At 26.2% G+C, this 16,925-nt stretch overlaps 1 protein-coding gene across 4 annotated transcripts in view; it reads right to left on the bottom strand.

The window, feature by feature from the left end:
* The window catches only part of GluClalpha (glycine receptor alpha 1), a 328,193-nt gene that overhangs the window by 33,232 nt on the left and 278,036 nt on the right, over positions 1 to 16,925 (bottom strand). For all 4 annotated transcript variants that reach the window (XM_016064935.4, XM_071188006.2, XM_071188007.2 and 1 more), the window contains exon 5: positions 10,946 to 11,013. In XM_016064935.4, the coding sequence (XP_015920421.1) occupies positions 10,946 to 11,013 (68 nt within the window). The remainder of the gene's footprint in view (positions 1 to 10,945; positions 11,014 to 16,925) is intronic.

Genomic DNA, 16,925 nt, shown 5'->3' with positions numbered 1-16,925 from the left:
TCTGCTTCAGATATTCCAATATTCATTGGGAAGAATTTCTACTTCGTCAGCCCTGGTATTATGTGCATAATCAACGAAAGTTCTTCACTCGGAGGAGCAATTGAAGGAAATCGAAGGTTTGAAAAGATTGCGATTAACCTTCACTGAATATTCATCAATAATGAATAAGTCACTGTCTTGCAAACCTTTACAAAACTTAATATTATGTAAACGATACATTTAGAAAATTTTAATTTGTTAGAGATTTATTTTGTAATCTTAAACAGTTATCAAAACCATACGAGTCTGCTTGGATTTTAAATTTGTAATCATGTGGTATTGCGACAAAATATTTCTGTGAAAGTGTAAGTCTTATAAATATTTCAGATTCATTAAAGTTCAAAATAATTAAATTCGATTTCCTTAAACTTAAACTAATAATAAATCATAACTATTTTTTTAATTAAATAAATATTAAGTTTCTTCTTTAAAATCTTGACAAACGTGCGGTAAGAGAAAATTCTATTGAAAATTTGAATAAAGATAATAACTTCTTGTGACTACCATAAAATATTAACTGTCCGAAGTTTATATTTAAAGTTACAATTTTCTAAACACAACAGTTTTAAAAGAAATTGAGATATATAAAATCACAACTAGGCGTAAGTAACTCGCAGGAATTACGTAAAATATACTTTTTGCCTTTATCTCAAAAACTCATAGATAGAAGAACAGAATTACTTAGATAAAGAGTTAGGAGATAAATTTTTTATCAAAAGTTTAATTGAAATTAAAATTTCTGTATATAAATTAGCCATAAACTCATGTCATCATTAACTTTGTTAAAGTGATTGAGATGTTTTGTTAAAGTAGTGCATTTGTAGAAGTCTTAAGAACATACAAATTGTATCACATGGAATGGAATTTAAGCGCGTTTTGTGGTAAAATTCCTAGTATTAGTTATGCCAAATTTTGAAAACAAATCTTAGAGAAACTGAACCTATAAAAAAGAAAAAAAATACAAATAGTTAATTGATAATAACTAAAGTGAGCTAAAATTATATATTTTTAATAAAGACTATTACTAAAACTTTTGTTTTAAATACTTGGAATTCTTATGTTTCAGATGTCTATTAAGTCGAAATATAATAACTAGATATATTAAATGAATAAACCTTTTTATTTTCTTTAGATACTAACAGAGCAGAAAATATGATTTCTAATATGAACTCATAAATACGATAAATATCAAGTTATTAAACTTAATTATTATTCTCAAATGTGGTATAAAAATTATGATTTCAATTTTAAGCATTTGTTAGATACTGTAAAATTCTTTTATGGAGCATTTCTCTGCATTTTGTTTAAGAAACAATATCCACTAGACTCAACTAATACGATAGTTTCTCGTAAAACTATTTATAAGTGTATTTAAATACTTTCCCCTATAATGTTTCACTGTAATTAAAAATGCTAACCAGCGAAAATTAAGCCAGTTTCATTTTTAAATGGACAATCGCTTAAAATAAAAAAGCATACAATAAAAGACAATTATATAATGATGCTATTTAGGAGATAAAATTATACCAAATTATATCAAATATATATTGAATGGTGGGTCCCGGAGAGGATGTTAAATTAATTTTACTTAAGATTAAATCTTTAAATAACACAGCCTAAAGTAACATGGTTACACGTAGATGGATCTAGCTTAATGTATTTAGTTATACTACAAGAAAAATTATATTTTTGCTAAATTGAGTGGAAAAGAAAATCTGAAATAACACGCTTTAAAGATAAAATGTTCTTTTAACTAATATTGTAGTATTATATAATAATAAAGTGTTAATTAATATCACCATAATAACTAATAATGTAGCAATAATTAACATAAAATTTTCAAATAACACTGCATAAAGTATCATTGATACACGTACATGGATATATTTGAATGCGTTTTACTCTAGTGTAAGAAAACAATGTTTTGGATGTATTGAAGAGAAAAGAAAATCTGACGAAACACATTTTAAAGATAAAATGTTCTTTTAATTAATAATGTAATATTAATTAAATATATAGCAATAATTAATAACACCGTAATAATTAATAATGTAGCAATAATTAATGTTAAATTTTTAGATAACATAATAAAAAATCATGGGTACATGTATAGGGATGAATGCGTTCCAGTATAGTTAAGAAAAACTATGTTTTGAATGTATTGATTGCAGAAGGAAAAGAAAATCTGAAGAAACGTATTTCAAAGATAAAAAGTTCTTTTAATTAATAGTATAGCATTAATTAACTGTGTAGCAATAATTAATAATACCGTAATAATCAATAATGTAACAATAATTAATATAAAATTTTTAAATAACACTGCATGAAGTATCATTGGTCCACGTATATGGATAGGTGTGAATGCGTTTCACTATAGTGTAAGAAAACTATGTTTTATATGTATTGAATTGAAACGAAAATCTGAAGAAACACATTTTAAAGATTAAATGCACTTTTAATTAATAATATAGTATTAATTAAATATGTAGAAATAATTAATAGCACCATAATAATTAATAATGAAGCAATAATTAACATTAAATTTTTAAATAACATTGTAAAGTTTCATTGGTACATGGATAGGGACTCCAGTATAGTGTAAGGAAAACTATGTTTTGGATGAATTGAGAAGAAAGGAAAATTTGAAGAAACACGTTTTAAACATAAAATGTAGTATTCAGAATAAGATGGATTGTATGATTTCATGAATTCGACAAAACGTTTCAAGAAATGCAATCTTATATAAATTTAAAATTTTGTCCCAAAAAAGATAATAAATCTTGTTGAAAAATCGATTCTAAGATTTTTCTTTTAAGTTAGCGGGTTCTGTGATTGATTGCTTCGCCTCTTCGAAATAAAATAGATTTTAAAACATTGTATTATTTAGGTCATCAACTTAAAGATTTTATGAAGGTTATTCATTTAATCTTGTAAACGTCTTTATCCAGCAATTTTTTTTTTTACATTTAGAAAAAAAACCCTGATAAGTACTTTTTTTCATTAATTACTATTTCAATATTATTAACATTGGATTATATTTACAAATTCAAATATATAACAATTAATTAGTAGCGTAAGTCACATAATGTGCCTATAGGGAGTGTATGCTATAAAACGAATATTGACAGTTTAAACATTCAATTGCTATTTCGACATTTCTGTAATATTTTAGAATAAAATCAGAAAAATAACTTTAAAAAAATCAAAAAAGATTTTTAAATAAATAATATTTCATAAGGTAATTATTTTTTTTTAAATTTGAAAATCAGTAAGTATTTAAAGCGTAATGCCAGTAAATATTTCAAGCCAGTTTTAAATTTAAAACGTAAAAATTTTGTTGGCATCAATATAATGACTGCTTCTTATTCTATACAGGCATCCACGCTAACTTTCATGTAAATTTAGTACAAATAATAATAGATTGCGTCCAAAAATTACACTGTGAATAACTATGGTCAAAGCCATCAAAATATGGTAAAATTTAATCGTGTTTCTAGCTCTATGAGAAAACCAAAGAGCTTGTTAATTTTTGCCGAAGTGCTTTGGTAATGACTTTGCTAAAATTAACAATAAAATATGGTATTATAAATTGCGATAAAAAGGGTTAAAATCAGTAAAATTTGGTAATTTCATCATGATACCTTAAATCACGGTATAAAACCAATTGTTCGGTTAAAATTACTGTTTTTTACTAACTATGTATAAGAACAATAATTTTGAATTTTGAAATTTCCGGTTAATTGTTCTATTATATGAACGGAACTCACCTTACAGTAAGATGCTTTTACCAGAATTTTTTTTTCTTCGTGCATCTTCAATAGTTCCAGTGATTTGATTAATAATAAGAGGACCAAAATTATGTCAAAATGAACTAAACTAAATATCTTTTTCTGACAATCCCCATATAAAACACGCTTTCAGAGTGCAAAAAACGGTAAATATAGTCTGTGCACATAAATTATTTAAAAAAATTTGTCCTTCGAATAATTTAATTTACATCTTGGTACGTGAAAATCCAGTCATTAGATCAAAAGTTTTTAAGCTGTTTAATTTTTCCTTTTAAGCATTTTAATATATGAGATTGTCATATGATGGGATACACTTTAAATTATGATAATCATTTATTCATAAACACTAAAAAATTAGGCAAAAAATAACTTTCTGTTAATAAAATAATCATTTTTTAACGAATTCTACATTTGTTTCTACGTATTTACGGAAAAAGAAATTCAGCGTTGCATTAATAAAGCACAGAAAAGGAAGATAGTGTATATATTGTTCCTAAGAGTTTAAATTTGAAAATCACTCATATAAACTTTTTGGTCTTTTCGTCGCTTACATCTGCTCAGCAAAATCCATAAACCGCTGAATCTGAAATTAATTTTACATTCCTGAGTATTCACATCTTTGGTGTTATGATAGAAAGAATTCGTATAGATTTACGATTTCTGGTGATTTTACCGGTAATGTTATTTGATCTTCCTCTGCGCATGCGTGAAAGTTTTTCTTAAATAGCAAAGCAGTGTAAAAACGTAGCATTAAGATAAACGTAAGACAAACGCTATGCAAAATCTCTCTAATATTTTGCCATAAGAGAGGTTATCATCGTCTGTTTTTTGCTCTTTGCTGCAGTTGAAACCTTCACCCATACCAAAAATGCTCTAAGACTTGGCGAAATAATTCCATAATTAAATTTGTCAAAAACAAAATTGATTTTCTTTATTCAAAAATAACACTTAGAACCTTTTCACTTAGAGAACTTAGAACTTCTTTGCTTTTTAGAATGTTTCCATAATAATAAAAAATTACTGTTAAAGTATAAGAGATAAAAATTTTAAAAGAAAAAAAAAGCTAAATAATATATTATAAATTTTTATTTAAAACAGTTTTGCTCTGCTGTCTTCATTTTAAATTAAAACATTAATCAAGGGTTCAATAAGGAAATTTTCGATACTCTTCCACAAAATTTTATATGCATTTTTTCAATACCACCTTTTTTAAGTAAAATGTTTGAGCAATAAAAAGACAATGAATATTAAAATGAATAAAAAATGAATGCAGTGACAGAAACTACAGAAACATTACATTTTTGCAAAAACATTACATTACAACTTTTTAAAAATAAAGAGTGTAGCTCTGTTTACATTTTAAATTAAAATATTGAATTTGAATTTTAACACTTTCAAATACTGTAAAGAGATGTTCAATATTTTCCTCAATACGTTTTTCTTAATATATATTTTTCAATGCTTTAAATCTAGTTTAGTTATAACTATTTATAGTATCTGTGCTTAAATATTTAAATTACGAAATTATTACCCTAATTAAAAACAAAAAGAACATATTCATTATTTGAAATTGTGTAAAGATGATTTTAAATGTTTCAGATGTCTCATTTTTAAGATCTTTAAAGAAATAGAGTTTAGAGCCTAAGAATTTCTCACATACATAATAAGCCTCTTTCAAGTGATTACCACTTTATAATTAAAACCAATTTCTTTAATTTATAGTCTTTCTAAAAATGATCCACTTCATTTCAACCAGGCGACGCCCACTTTCTCTTACAAAATTCCTTTCATTCATTTTGAGTCCTTAAAAGAACGCTAAAGCCGACAGAAGATCTTATTTCTAACTAAGTCTTCATTAACCCTTTTGAACTTCTAGGAAAGTTCTTGAAAGGACTAGAAAGCTTACATACTAATTTAATTTGATTAAATTAATATTCATATTTTGAGAGAGGGATGTGAAAATATTATTGATAGCATGTAATTGTTCAACAAAGAAGTTTTAGAAGCAAATTTTTTTTTCTTTATACACTGTTAGAAATATCTCGGAAAAAATGGTTAAATAACAATTTATTGAATGGTTATTTTACCATATTTAATCGAAACTGTCAAGTAACCATAAGTAAAATGGTAATCAAACTGTTAAGTTTGAGAAAGACTGCTTATTAACTTCTTTCACTTAATACGGTTAAACAACCAGAATTTTATCGCTCTAACTAGAACCACCTAATGAAGCTACTTAGTTCTTTGAAATTGCGTACATATCATAGCCGAGTGGTCTTATCTGTCAATCTCATGACCGGCAGAACTGGAGTTCGAGTCCTAGTGCTGACACCTCCCATCCCTTCAGCACATGAAGAATTTCCAGCGTCCGGAGCTCTCTAATGCCCATTACCTTACGAAAAGCCGAGCTTCTATGTCTAGTTAAATAATTATTTTTTTTTCTACGTTTTTGAAAAATGTTATTTGTAAATGGGTAAAAAACCGTCTAGTTTTGTATTCATGGTTTTATAACCATACTTTTTGAAAATGGTTTCAAAACCATAAAGGAAAAAAATTACCTTTACCGCAAACTTTACGGTTAATCGGATGGACAGACAACTGCCAGTTATTTTAGTATAATTTTTGAAAGAAAATTTTAACAGTGTAGAGACATTTTATATCTTTCATATTAAGCAGGGGTGTCCGTTTTTGATAGAGCAAAGCAAAGAGAGTTTGAATGGTCAAAGAATTAGCTCTCCACCTAGAATTTCAGATATTCGATTTCTCAGAACTATTTGACCGATTTTCCCAAATTTTGATAAATGAATGCAAGAATTGCGTATTTTAACATTTTTTTTAACCATTATTAAAGAAAATAATAAAAAATAAATATTTACTGAAAGTAATTTTTTTTGTATGGAATTATCTTTGGATAAGCGAATTGTATAATTCTGGGCAAATTTTTTTTAATTCACTTAAAAGGTTCTCGAGATATAGCGAAATATGCAAAACGTTAAATTAACGCTAAGGGGTTCAAACTTTGGAGGGCTCTCCTGGCAAAACTATTGGGACCATATTTCCCAGAATGCGGATAAGCCCGATATATTGAGGGGTCAGAAACCTACATTCGTCAAAGAAATTTATATTTATTTAGAGAAATTACGTTTTGTGTCTTATTTCCGAACTTAAAATTTCGTCTTCATATTCAATTAGCATATTTGAGATCACCCTATCGAGCCATTATGATTGAGTCCTAAAACATGAAAATCCGATCATGAGTTCAAATGTAATTCAGGGTTGTCCATTTTTTTCTTTGCGTTCTGTACATCATGCGGAATAACTTTTTTTATTATAATCGAATTTGACGCACTAGGTGCTAATCTGAATGGCCTAAATGGATAACTTTAAATACATTAATTAATTAGTGTTTACTATTAAGCTACGAAATCAGACACAAAGCGAGGCAAAAATTTAGAAAATATGGTCCTAATAGTTTACTCAGTTAGCTGGATAAAGTTTGGGCCTCTAATTCATTTCTTCACTATTTTCGTTTTTCGTCATATCTCAAGAGCTTTTTATACAAATCGAAAACTTTTGAACGAAATTACAAAATATTTTATTTCCAAAAATAATTTAGCGCCTAGAAAATTTCAATGATTTTTAATTATTTTTTTAAAATTAGTTGTCAAAACAAGTTTAAATAATAAAACACACAGATTTTTAAATTATTTTACATTATTTTTTTTAAATGAAAAAAAATAAAACTTGAATGAAATCGTTTCAATAATTTGAGAGTTTTAAAACTCAAAGAAGTTGTATTTATATATTTTTATTGCTTAAGAAAGATTTAACCGATTTCGTATTATATATATATATATATATATATATATATATATATATATATATATATATATATATATATATATATATATATATATATATATATATATATATATATATATATATATATATATATATTCTGTCATTTTAAAATTTACAGTTTAGATTGATGTAAAAATTTCTATTCCTTTCAACTCTCAAAAATTTAAATATTTAAAAAAATATTTTAATTTTTATATATAGGAAAAATATAAATATTTTACAGTATAATCGAACTTCCACAATACTTTTCTAACAAATTAATAGAATTCAAAAATTATTAAAATATTTTAGAAAACGTTAGTTTCTTTTTAGTTTTTCTTAAAAAAATTTTTATGAAATTTAAATAAATATCTAATACTTCTATAAAATATTTTAGAAAATTAATTAATCAATTGAAAAGTGAATTTAATAATAACTTAGCTTTTGCTGTCAAAAAATAAAACAATAAAATAAAGTTTTAAGTCCCTTACATGCCTTGTGTAAAAACAGTTTGACCCTAGTCTCAAAAATAAATTGAATTATTTTCAGCTAAAAATGTGTCGAATATTTAAAAGAAGTAAGGAAATCAGTTTTAATATATTTTACTCATTTAAAGAATGGTCCCATCTTTAGAGAAAAGAAATATTATTACTTACAGTGATAATTTGAAGCTTTTTCGTGTATTATTAATTTCACGCTTTTGATAGCATGAAAAATTGAACATGTAAAAGCGCACATGACTATACATGAAAGTGATCCCATTTTTTAAACGGCCTTAAAAGCAGTAACTTAATTCTTGAGTTATCGACGGAGCTTAATTGAACGTCAAATTTTCCAGCCAGTTGAATTAATGTTAAGATTTCTTCGACGTTTCTCCGGAAATTGCAATTTATCAAGAATTTATTTTACTGAGCCTTGAAGTTTCAATAAAAGGTAATTCAAGTACACAATGGCGCCTGTGTTTATAACACCTTACGCTATTCACTGATTTATGGTCTTTTATGTTTTACCTATTTTTGGCACGAGTAACGATTTTGTCAAGGAATGTACTTATCATTTTGGGGTTTTCGGTTACCTAAAACTCTTTTAGAATTATTTTTCCTGATAGTTTCTGATTTTTAAATTTAATTTTAATTTTAGTCCAGATGATGAAAAAAAATTTATATTTTAGTTCAAAATTAAAAAAATATTATTCATTTTTTATTTTGTCTTCTATTTTATTCAAAAACTGTTCTGGTTTAAGATTTTATAGTTTCGTTTATATAATGTTATTTTTATTTCATTTCTATGTAATTCTCTGACGTTTTATTTTATCAACATTCGTAATCCGTAGTTTCGATATTCTATTAGTAAAATTTTTACGGGTTTTGAGTGTCAGCTATTATTGTTCAAATGTTGTTCTACTTGAGTTTTTTAGTTATTTCGAACTAAAGGAAGCATATGGCAAATGTTTAAGCATTTTCAATATTTTCAAAAAATAGTAATAAAAAAATCCCCCTTATGGGTGATTTTTTTATTATTCATTTACTCATTTTGCGATTAAATTTTTCTCATTCATATTATTATAAAATTCATTTAACAGTAAGATTTTATATTGTAATTTAACAGCAATATTTATTTAATTACAGTGATTTAGTGCTTTTTCAGTAAATATTACTATTTAAAAATTTACCAAATTTTGATCCAGAGCTTTCTACAGAGTAGAGAATATTTTTTTTCCATTTTGACATCCTACGTAAGAAACGCTTTAGTCTATTTAAGACATCTTGTTAATTAATAAAGATAGATAAAGGGTTTTTTCCTCAAACCATTAAATTTTTAATGAAACCTTAAAGGAATATTATTTTTTTTTTTTTGCAGTCTATGCACTAAAAGTAAGATTTCTTCACAAAATCTTTACAAAATAGGTTTACCATTAAAGTTTATGAATCAACTGGAACTTCACTTTGTCGAGATTTTGTTTTACGGTATATGAGTTACACCTGGTTTATGGTAGAGTCAGGATTCTAAGTTGTATATATTTTTTAAATTTTGAAACTTGGTCGTAAGTATTTTGTCCTAAACTCCGTTTTAAACTAAAAATACTTGTTTTCCATAGCCGCAGAGACAATTTTTAGAACGTTTACGTCTGTAAACATTGATGGCCATAAAGCACATAATTATTGCATTCATCAATGTGAAAAAAAATTTTTTTTTTCGAAATAATGTATTACGTATGTACAAGTTTTTTTTATCGCTTGTAACGTTTTTTTAAAAATCTGAGTAACACAGAAAACATTGAACTAAATTAATTAATTTTATGAATAAATGAGGAAAATAAAAACAAAAATCGCACTTTTCAAGATTTATTAATCTTTTCTGTTTCTTTATCACTTGCTACATTCGTATGCTACATCGTAATCGTATGAATTCGTATGCTACATCGTAATCAGTAAACTTTTAATGACCATAATTATTTAAGTTAGATAAGCAACAGCGTAAAAATATGCATTCATATTTTGAATGCAGTGTTCGGTTCTTAAAAACTTTTATTTACCTTTGAGAAAATTTTTGAAGCACTAATTTTAAAATTCTAATTGTTGAAAAATATATGCAAAATATTTCGAATCAAAATTTTATAAACTTTGTGACATTTCAGTAAAACTAAAAAAAAAAAAGATTGATAAAAATGGATGATTTGACCGATATTCTACTTGAAAATAATTAAATACAACAACATCCAAGGCAAAAGTTTCATGCGCTATTTACAATATCGTTTAGAAAAAAAGATATTTTTATTAAGTTGCAGTAAGATTAAAGCTATAATCATAATAAGCTTTAAGCGCAAATGAAGTATTTTGTAATACTGCTTGCGTTCGCTTAATTTAAAACAAATGAAACTAAAAATTGTTTAATGTTATAATAAAAAGATTATTTTCAAATAATTACTTAGAATCAAATGGTCTAAGTTATTCTTTTCTATTTCACTCGTAATCTATTCTATTAACTTACACGTTTTCTGTTTCCATTAACGTACTGACGTTTCAAACCATCATACTTAAGAATTTACTGTTTTTTTGAAAACTATTTTCAATTCAAACTTATAGGAAATGTGTTTGAAAATAATCTCATGATCATACTCTAACTAACATTTTTATACTTAAACATATTTTAAAAATGACACGTTTACTCCGAAAGTGCCTTTCTTTTCAATTCGATTGGTTCTATTACGGATCTGATTGATCACAACACGAAGGATTTGCAAATAACAGTTTAGGAATATATAATTCTAAACTTACCATTCTGACATCATCAATCTCACTAATACTTCTGATGTAAATATTGACTCTTACCAAGGCAGGACCATCTAAATAGAAAAAAAAATAAATGTAAGAATACTTGCAAAATCTTTGAATTAGTTTGAAGTAATTTTGACAAAATAATTTTTTGCAAAAGTGTCGCGAAGAATTTTATTTTATCCTTTAAAAGAATTCAGCATCAATTGCCATGGTTAAACAAATTGGCGTAACTCAACCCCTTTGACATATTTGTATTCCAATAAATAGTTCTCATTTGTTACTTTTTCAGTCATTGTCAAATAAAGATAGCTAAAATTTATTTTTTATTTAAATATTTAAAAAAAATCAAAATGTTCTTTAGTAAGAAATATTTTTTTTAAAAATTTACTATACTAGTTGCAAAGTTTTTTTCGAATAAATGTGCAATAGTGAATCAAAAAATAAAAGCAATCATTAAAAAAATTTAAAAAAAAATTGAGAGCTTCATTAAGTTGAATAACAACATATTAAATAAATGTCAATTAGATTTAGATAAAACATGCATAATTCTATTTAGCGAAATATATGAGCAAACAATACTTAATACTTCCAGATAAAAGCTAATTAAGTTTAAATACAAAGTGTCTTGCTAAAAGCAAATTTTAATTAAGCAAAATTCATGAGTAAACAATACTTAATACTCTTCTCTTTAGTTAATGCAAATAATGATCAAAGAAAAGTAGTATTTTCGATAATTTTAAGCTTCATTTTTAGTTTTCAAACTTTTCGATGCTTGACTTTCAAATTTACATTTCGCGATTATGCATATATATTGAATATAGTGATAAATTAGGTTCTCAAATATAAAGGCAATTTATCAAAAAGCCTTCAGAGTATGATTTCTGTATTTGAAACAAAAACTTAAACTAATAAATACAACATCAATAAAACAAACAGCCATTGCTGGCGAATTTTGTTAAATTGAGACAATTTTAAAGCTTGAACCACTATTATTAATTGAATCGTTCACTGTTAGAACTTTCACTCTAAAATGCAGGTAAAATTCCGCTCAATTAACTGCAAAGTTTACGGATAGGAAAACTTTCTTCTCTTAACGGTTTTGAAACCTTTCACGAACAGTACGGTTTAAAAACTGTAAATATAAGACAATACGGTTTTTTAGCCATTTGCAACCAGCATGGTTTCAAAATCGTGAAAAAGAAATTTAACTGGATATTAAATCTTAGCTTTTTGTTAGATAATGGGCATTGAAGAGTGCAGGATACTGAAAACTCTTTATGTGCTGAAGAGGTTGGGGAAAATATTGTGGTGTCAGGATAAGGAAAAATATTAAAAAAGAAAAAGAAGAAGAAAAAAAAAACGTCAGAGAACTGCAAACTAAAATTTGCTGAATTTCGGTTAATTTTGCAAACTTTTTAAAAAGCTTAACTTTAATAAAGTGCAGTATCACGTAAGCCATTGAATTATTTAAAAATATAGTGGTGAGTAGAAACCATTTAAATCGAATTTACTAAATCGAGATTCTTACAATAAAAGACTACCACTTGAAAGTTATCTATTGTAGGGAGCAAGTTGAAATCTCTTTGGTGTCAAATCTGGGAATCGAACCCCGTTATATGGGTCGTGAAACTTACAAATTAGCCCTCTTGGCTATAATATGCTCCCACCTGCTAGGAACTAAGTGCCTTCATTAGATGGGCCTAGTTAGCGCTGTAAAATTCTGCTTTTTTAACTGTATAGGTGAAAGTAACTAACAAACGGTTTTTATCACAGTTAACAGTTTCAATACCATCTTATTTATGGCTACTTGACTGTTTCGTTTCGACATGATAAAATAACAATTAAATAAATTGTTGTTTAACCATTTTTCAGAGAAATTTCTAACAGTGTTCACTTGTTCCAACTCTAAATCAATCACGTTCCTGATTGGTTGTTTGAAGTATTTATAATTTCAAGTCATGTGATATTCTTTTCTTATTGGTTATGTTTTATCTATTTTTTTAGATTTTTAAGTGTTAGTAAAATATAAAACAAACTTTTAAAAAAAAATCAGACTAAGCGATAAATAACTTTGCGAGATATGAGTGTGTCAGTGAAACAAAATTTATATGCCCTTGCACAGAATATATTTATTTATATGTTTTTCTACATTTATTGGTCCACTTATTTTAAGCTTGCAACCGAATGTGAGAAAAATTTCTTCAAAGCTTCTTGAAAGTTTCTAAATATAACTAGGAGTTTCTGTAATTTCTTTTTCTTTTAAATTACAAAATACTTATTAAAACTACATAAAAACCAGACATATTTAAATAATCATTTTAATAATTTGAGGCAAACACCCTTATGTTTGTTGATTTTTCACATATATATTGATTTCAAATTATAGGTTTAGACATTTGTCATAAAGTTTAATACGACCTCTTAAAATTTAAAACTGTGGTTGATTTAAGTAGTTCATTTCATTTTACGTCCCGCAACAAATGGCGACGCACATACAGAATTTAGGGTGTTGCTTGCATTCAATTTAGAATTTTAGAATAAAATATTTCACCAAGTTCATTACCACTAGTTTTGTTTGATGGAAAATAACTGGCCTTTCCGTTATCTAAACACAGAATAACGATATTAAGTTCTCAGAGGTAACCCTAAAAGACTATTTGGCGGAGTAATTAAATAATTTTTATGGCTTTCCTGTAATTAAAAATAACAGTATTCAGATTACTTTAGACATCTCAAAAATAATTCTTTAGTATATTCTGTGTTCCATGCTTGACTGTCATTGTTTCATCGATAAATAATGAAAATAAAATTATCTCACCTTTATATGTCTAAAACTAGCTTTAAAATAGATTTAGGCTTGCAAAATTAAGCTTAGTTCGAAGAGATTACTTGTAATTCTCCATAAGAAAAAAAACATGTCACAAAATTAAATATAAAAAAGATGTTTAAAAAGAAATTTTTTTAACACTTTCTATAATGTTTCGAAAGTAGACAGCATGGAGAAAATTGTTTAACTTGAAGTATAAAATGAATGATATAAAGAAAGTTTCTCAAAATATTCTATTTTTAGGAGCACTTTCATTACCCTTATACTCTAAAAAGTTTTTCTTCTGGATTATTGCCAGTAACCAGTAAAAATTGCTTGTATGCATCTAAAGACATTGCCCGTAATTTGTGCTAGTAAAGATATTGTGAAAAACTCAAAATATTTTTCTCGCAAAATGTGTGGTGACAGACTTTTTAAGTAACATAACAAAGTTTTCTTCAGTTTGGGTTATCATCACGTTGTTTGAGACTCCAGTGATTTGTTATTCGAATCAATGCGAAAAGTAAAAAGAGGCTAAAAAGTGTACTGCTGCCATCTATCAAGGAGTGAGAGAGTTGCTTGTACGTTGTCCATGGTCACCAATGTAGAGAGTATACGAGAGATCTATTCCTTGAGTATCCGGGATCTTTGCCTATATAGCCTGTTGCTATAACTATCCAAATTTCGTTACAATTATGGGCATTAAGCTTTTTTTTTCTCAAAGAATGAAGCTGACTGTAAAAATTAACGTTTAATTTTACTAAAGTTGTTGGAGTTCGTCGCAATTACGGGTGACTGGCCGTATAAATGAACAGTCAATTCTCTAAGTTTTACTTCTATTATGTTAACGTTTACTTCTACTAAGTACTTATGTCTACTTTTGAACGCATTTCATTTACTTTTATTGTAGAACCTATTTTATAAGAAAAATTAAAAACTTATACATTTCTAAAAAAACAAGTATGTATTACGTTAAATAAAATTCAAATTTTAAGTCTTAGCTGATTCGTAGAATACAACTTACGTGATTAACGTGTTATTGAAAAATAATTTATTTGAAAAAACTCAAGAATAATAAGAATTTAGAACAATTCTGAATTTGTATTTTTCACTTTGCTTTTCAAAGTCTATCTTCCGTTTTCCTTCTCAATTTATCAATGTCATGCACAGACAATGAATCTTCTATTCAAGAATAGCGGGTTTTTTTCTTTTCAGTCTTTGATTACTTTCACTTGATATTTATAGGAATGAAGCAAAGAATTTTTAACTTTTTAAAAAAAGATTCCTAACAAAGGTCTGAGCTAAAAACATTTCCGAACTTAAATATGAAAATAGGAAACACTATGATGTAGAGAACAACGGTTTCTACCTTATTTTTTAGTCTTGATGTTCTGCTTTAAAAATATTCTCTCCCAATTAAATAGTTACATAATTTTATAAACCTCAATTTAAACGCAATTTTGTATTTAAGTTCACACCTTATCATTAAATTGTAATAAATTTATGCAGGGATAAATCGATAAGTTTGTATCAAAAATTATATAAAGCGTCCATAGTGGTAAGTAATTTCATCTTTTCCTATTGTTTAAAATTACAATTTTTCCCCGCATTCAAACTTTAGATCAAGAATCTCTGCCTTTAAAACCTTATTAATTTGCTTCATAACAAAGTAATGAATTACTGTGTTATTCAATTAAGAAATATGCATCTTATAGGAGTTTCTCACAAAATTACATTACGTACCTAAAATTGCTCAATGATTTAAAAACTTGCAATGTATGAAATATCAAAAGAATTATTCAAGCGCTCATAAATAAGTATTTTATTCAATAATTCCTTTGAAATAATAATTTTGGAAGAAAGTAAAAAATTGATTTGAAAATACTATTTTAATATCAGCTAGTAAATGAATAGAATTATTAATAATTTTGCAAATGTTATATTATTGTTTTAAATTTAAATGTATATACCGGGCTTAATTTTCTAATATTCAAAATAATTGCAGTGAGTTATTCATTGAATTGAATTTACAAAAGTGAAACGTTGAATTATAGAAAAATGCGGTTATAAAAAAATCGTATAATTCACATAAATAAATTCGTTTTCTTATGCGAATATTTTTCCAATCACTTTTTACTAGGTAAGAACGTTTACTTATTATTTAAGTCAAATGTATGTCAAAATTTGTGTAAGTTGAAAAGTGGAATTATTAAAAACAGTGGTTATCCAAAAAACAGAAAATTTGCGCAAATAAATTCGTTAAAATTTGTGTAAGTTGAAAAGTGGAATTATAAAACACAGTGGTTATCCAAAAAACAGAAAATTTGCGTAAGTAAATTCGATATAAAATTTAAATGGCAAATTTGATTCGTTAATTATACGTAAACTGCACAGAGTCATTTTTACTAAAACCAAAAAGTAATTATTCTTTCGTCAATCTTTTGTAAAATATACAAAATTAATCTTTCCGAAGCGTAGTTAGTAAAATCCATTCCATTTATATTACGTAAAATGTACCAAAGATTTTTTACCAAACATCTCAATGATAATATAATCTGTCAATATTACGTAAATTTTACGTATAAAGCATATTGACTTTTCCGATTTCCCAAACATTTGCGTTTAATTTACGTATCATGCTAAATGGGTAAATTTTAAAATTTTATGCTTAAGTAACAGTAAATATATAACTACAAAGTCTCCTCATCAAACGATATTTTTATGCGTCGTAAAATAGGTTTGTGGTGGGTGTACGTTCCATTAAAAAAATAAGATTTTTTCCATCCAAACTTGAAGGCAACATATATATTCAAATCAACCATCAAAACGTCAATTTAAAATTCATATTTTATGGAATGAGGAAAAACTTTAAATACGCCATCTTTTAAGATGTCAGAAAAAATATCGGTTAGGAACGAAATCGGATGAGATTTTTATCTTAAAGTAATTCAATTTCAGTCTTTTGACGTGTGACATTCTTTTTTTTTTCGTTTAAACTTAGCTTAAAATCACAGATTGCATGAAAGATTAACTAAAAAAAGTCTTTTTTGACTACTTAACGAAACTTCTTGGTCAAAATATACTGATTTTGAAATTAAATTTCAACTTTAAAAAAATATAAATGGAAACTACTAATAGATCTCAGAAAAGTTTCATATTTATTTCAGTAAGTTT

Source organism: Parasteatoda tepidariorum, chromosome 12 (genome assembly GCF_982258835.1).
Source record: "Parasteatoda tepidariorum strain Cologne lab strain chromosome 12, Ptep-v5.0, whole genome shotgun sequence".
Lineage (NCBI taxonomy): Eukaryota > Metazoa > Arthropoda > Arachnida > Araneae > Theridiidae > Parasteatoda > Parasteatoda tepidariorum.
This window is presented reverse-complemented; position numbering and strand designations above follow the sequence as displayed.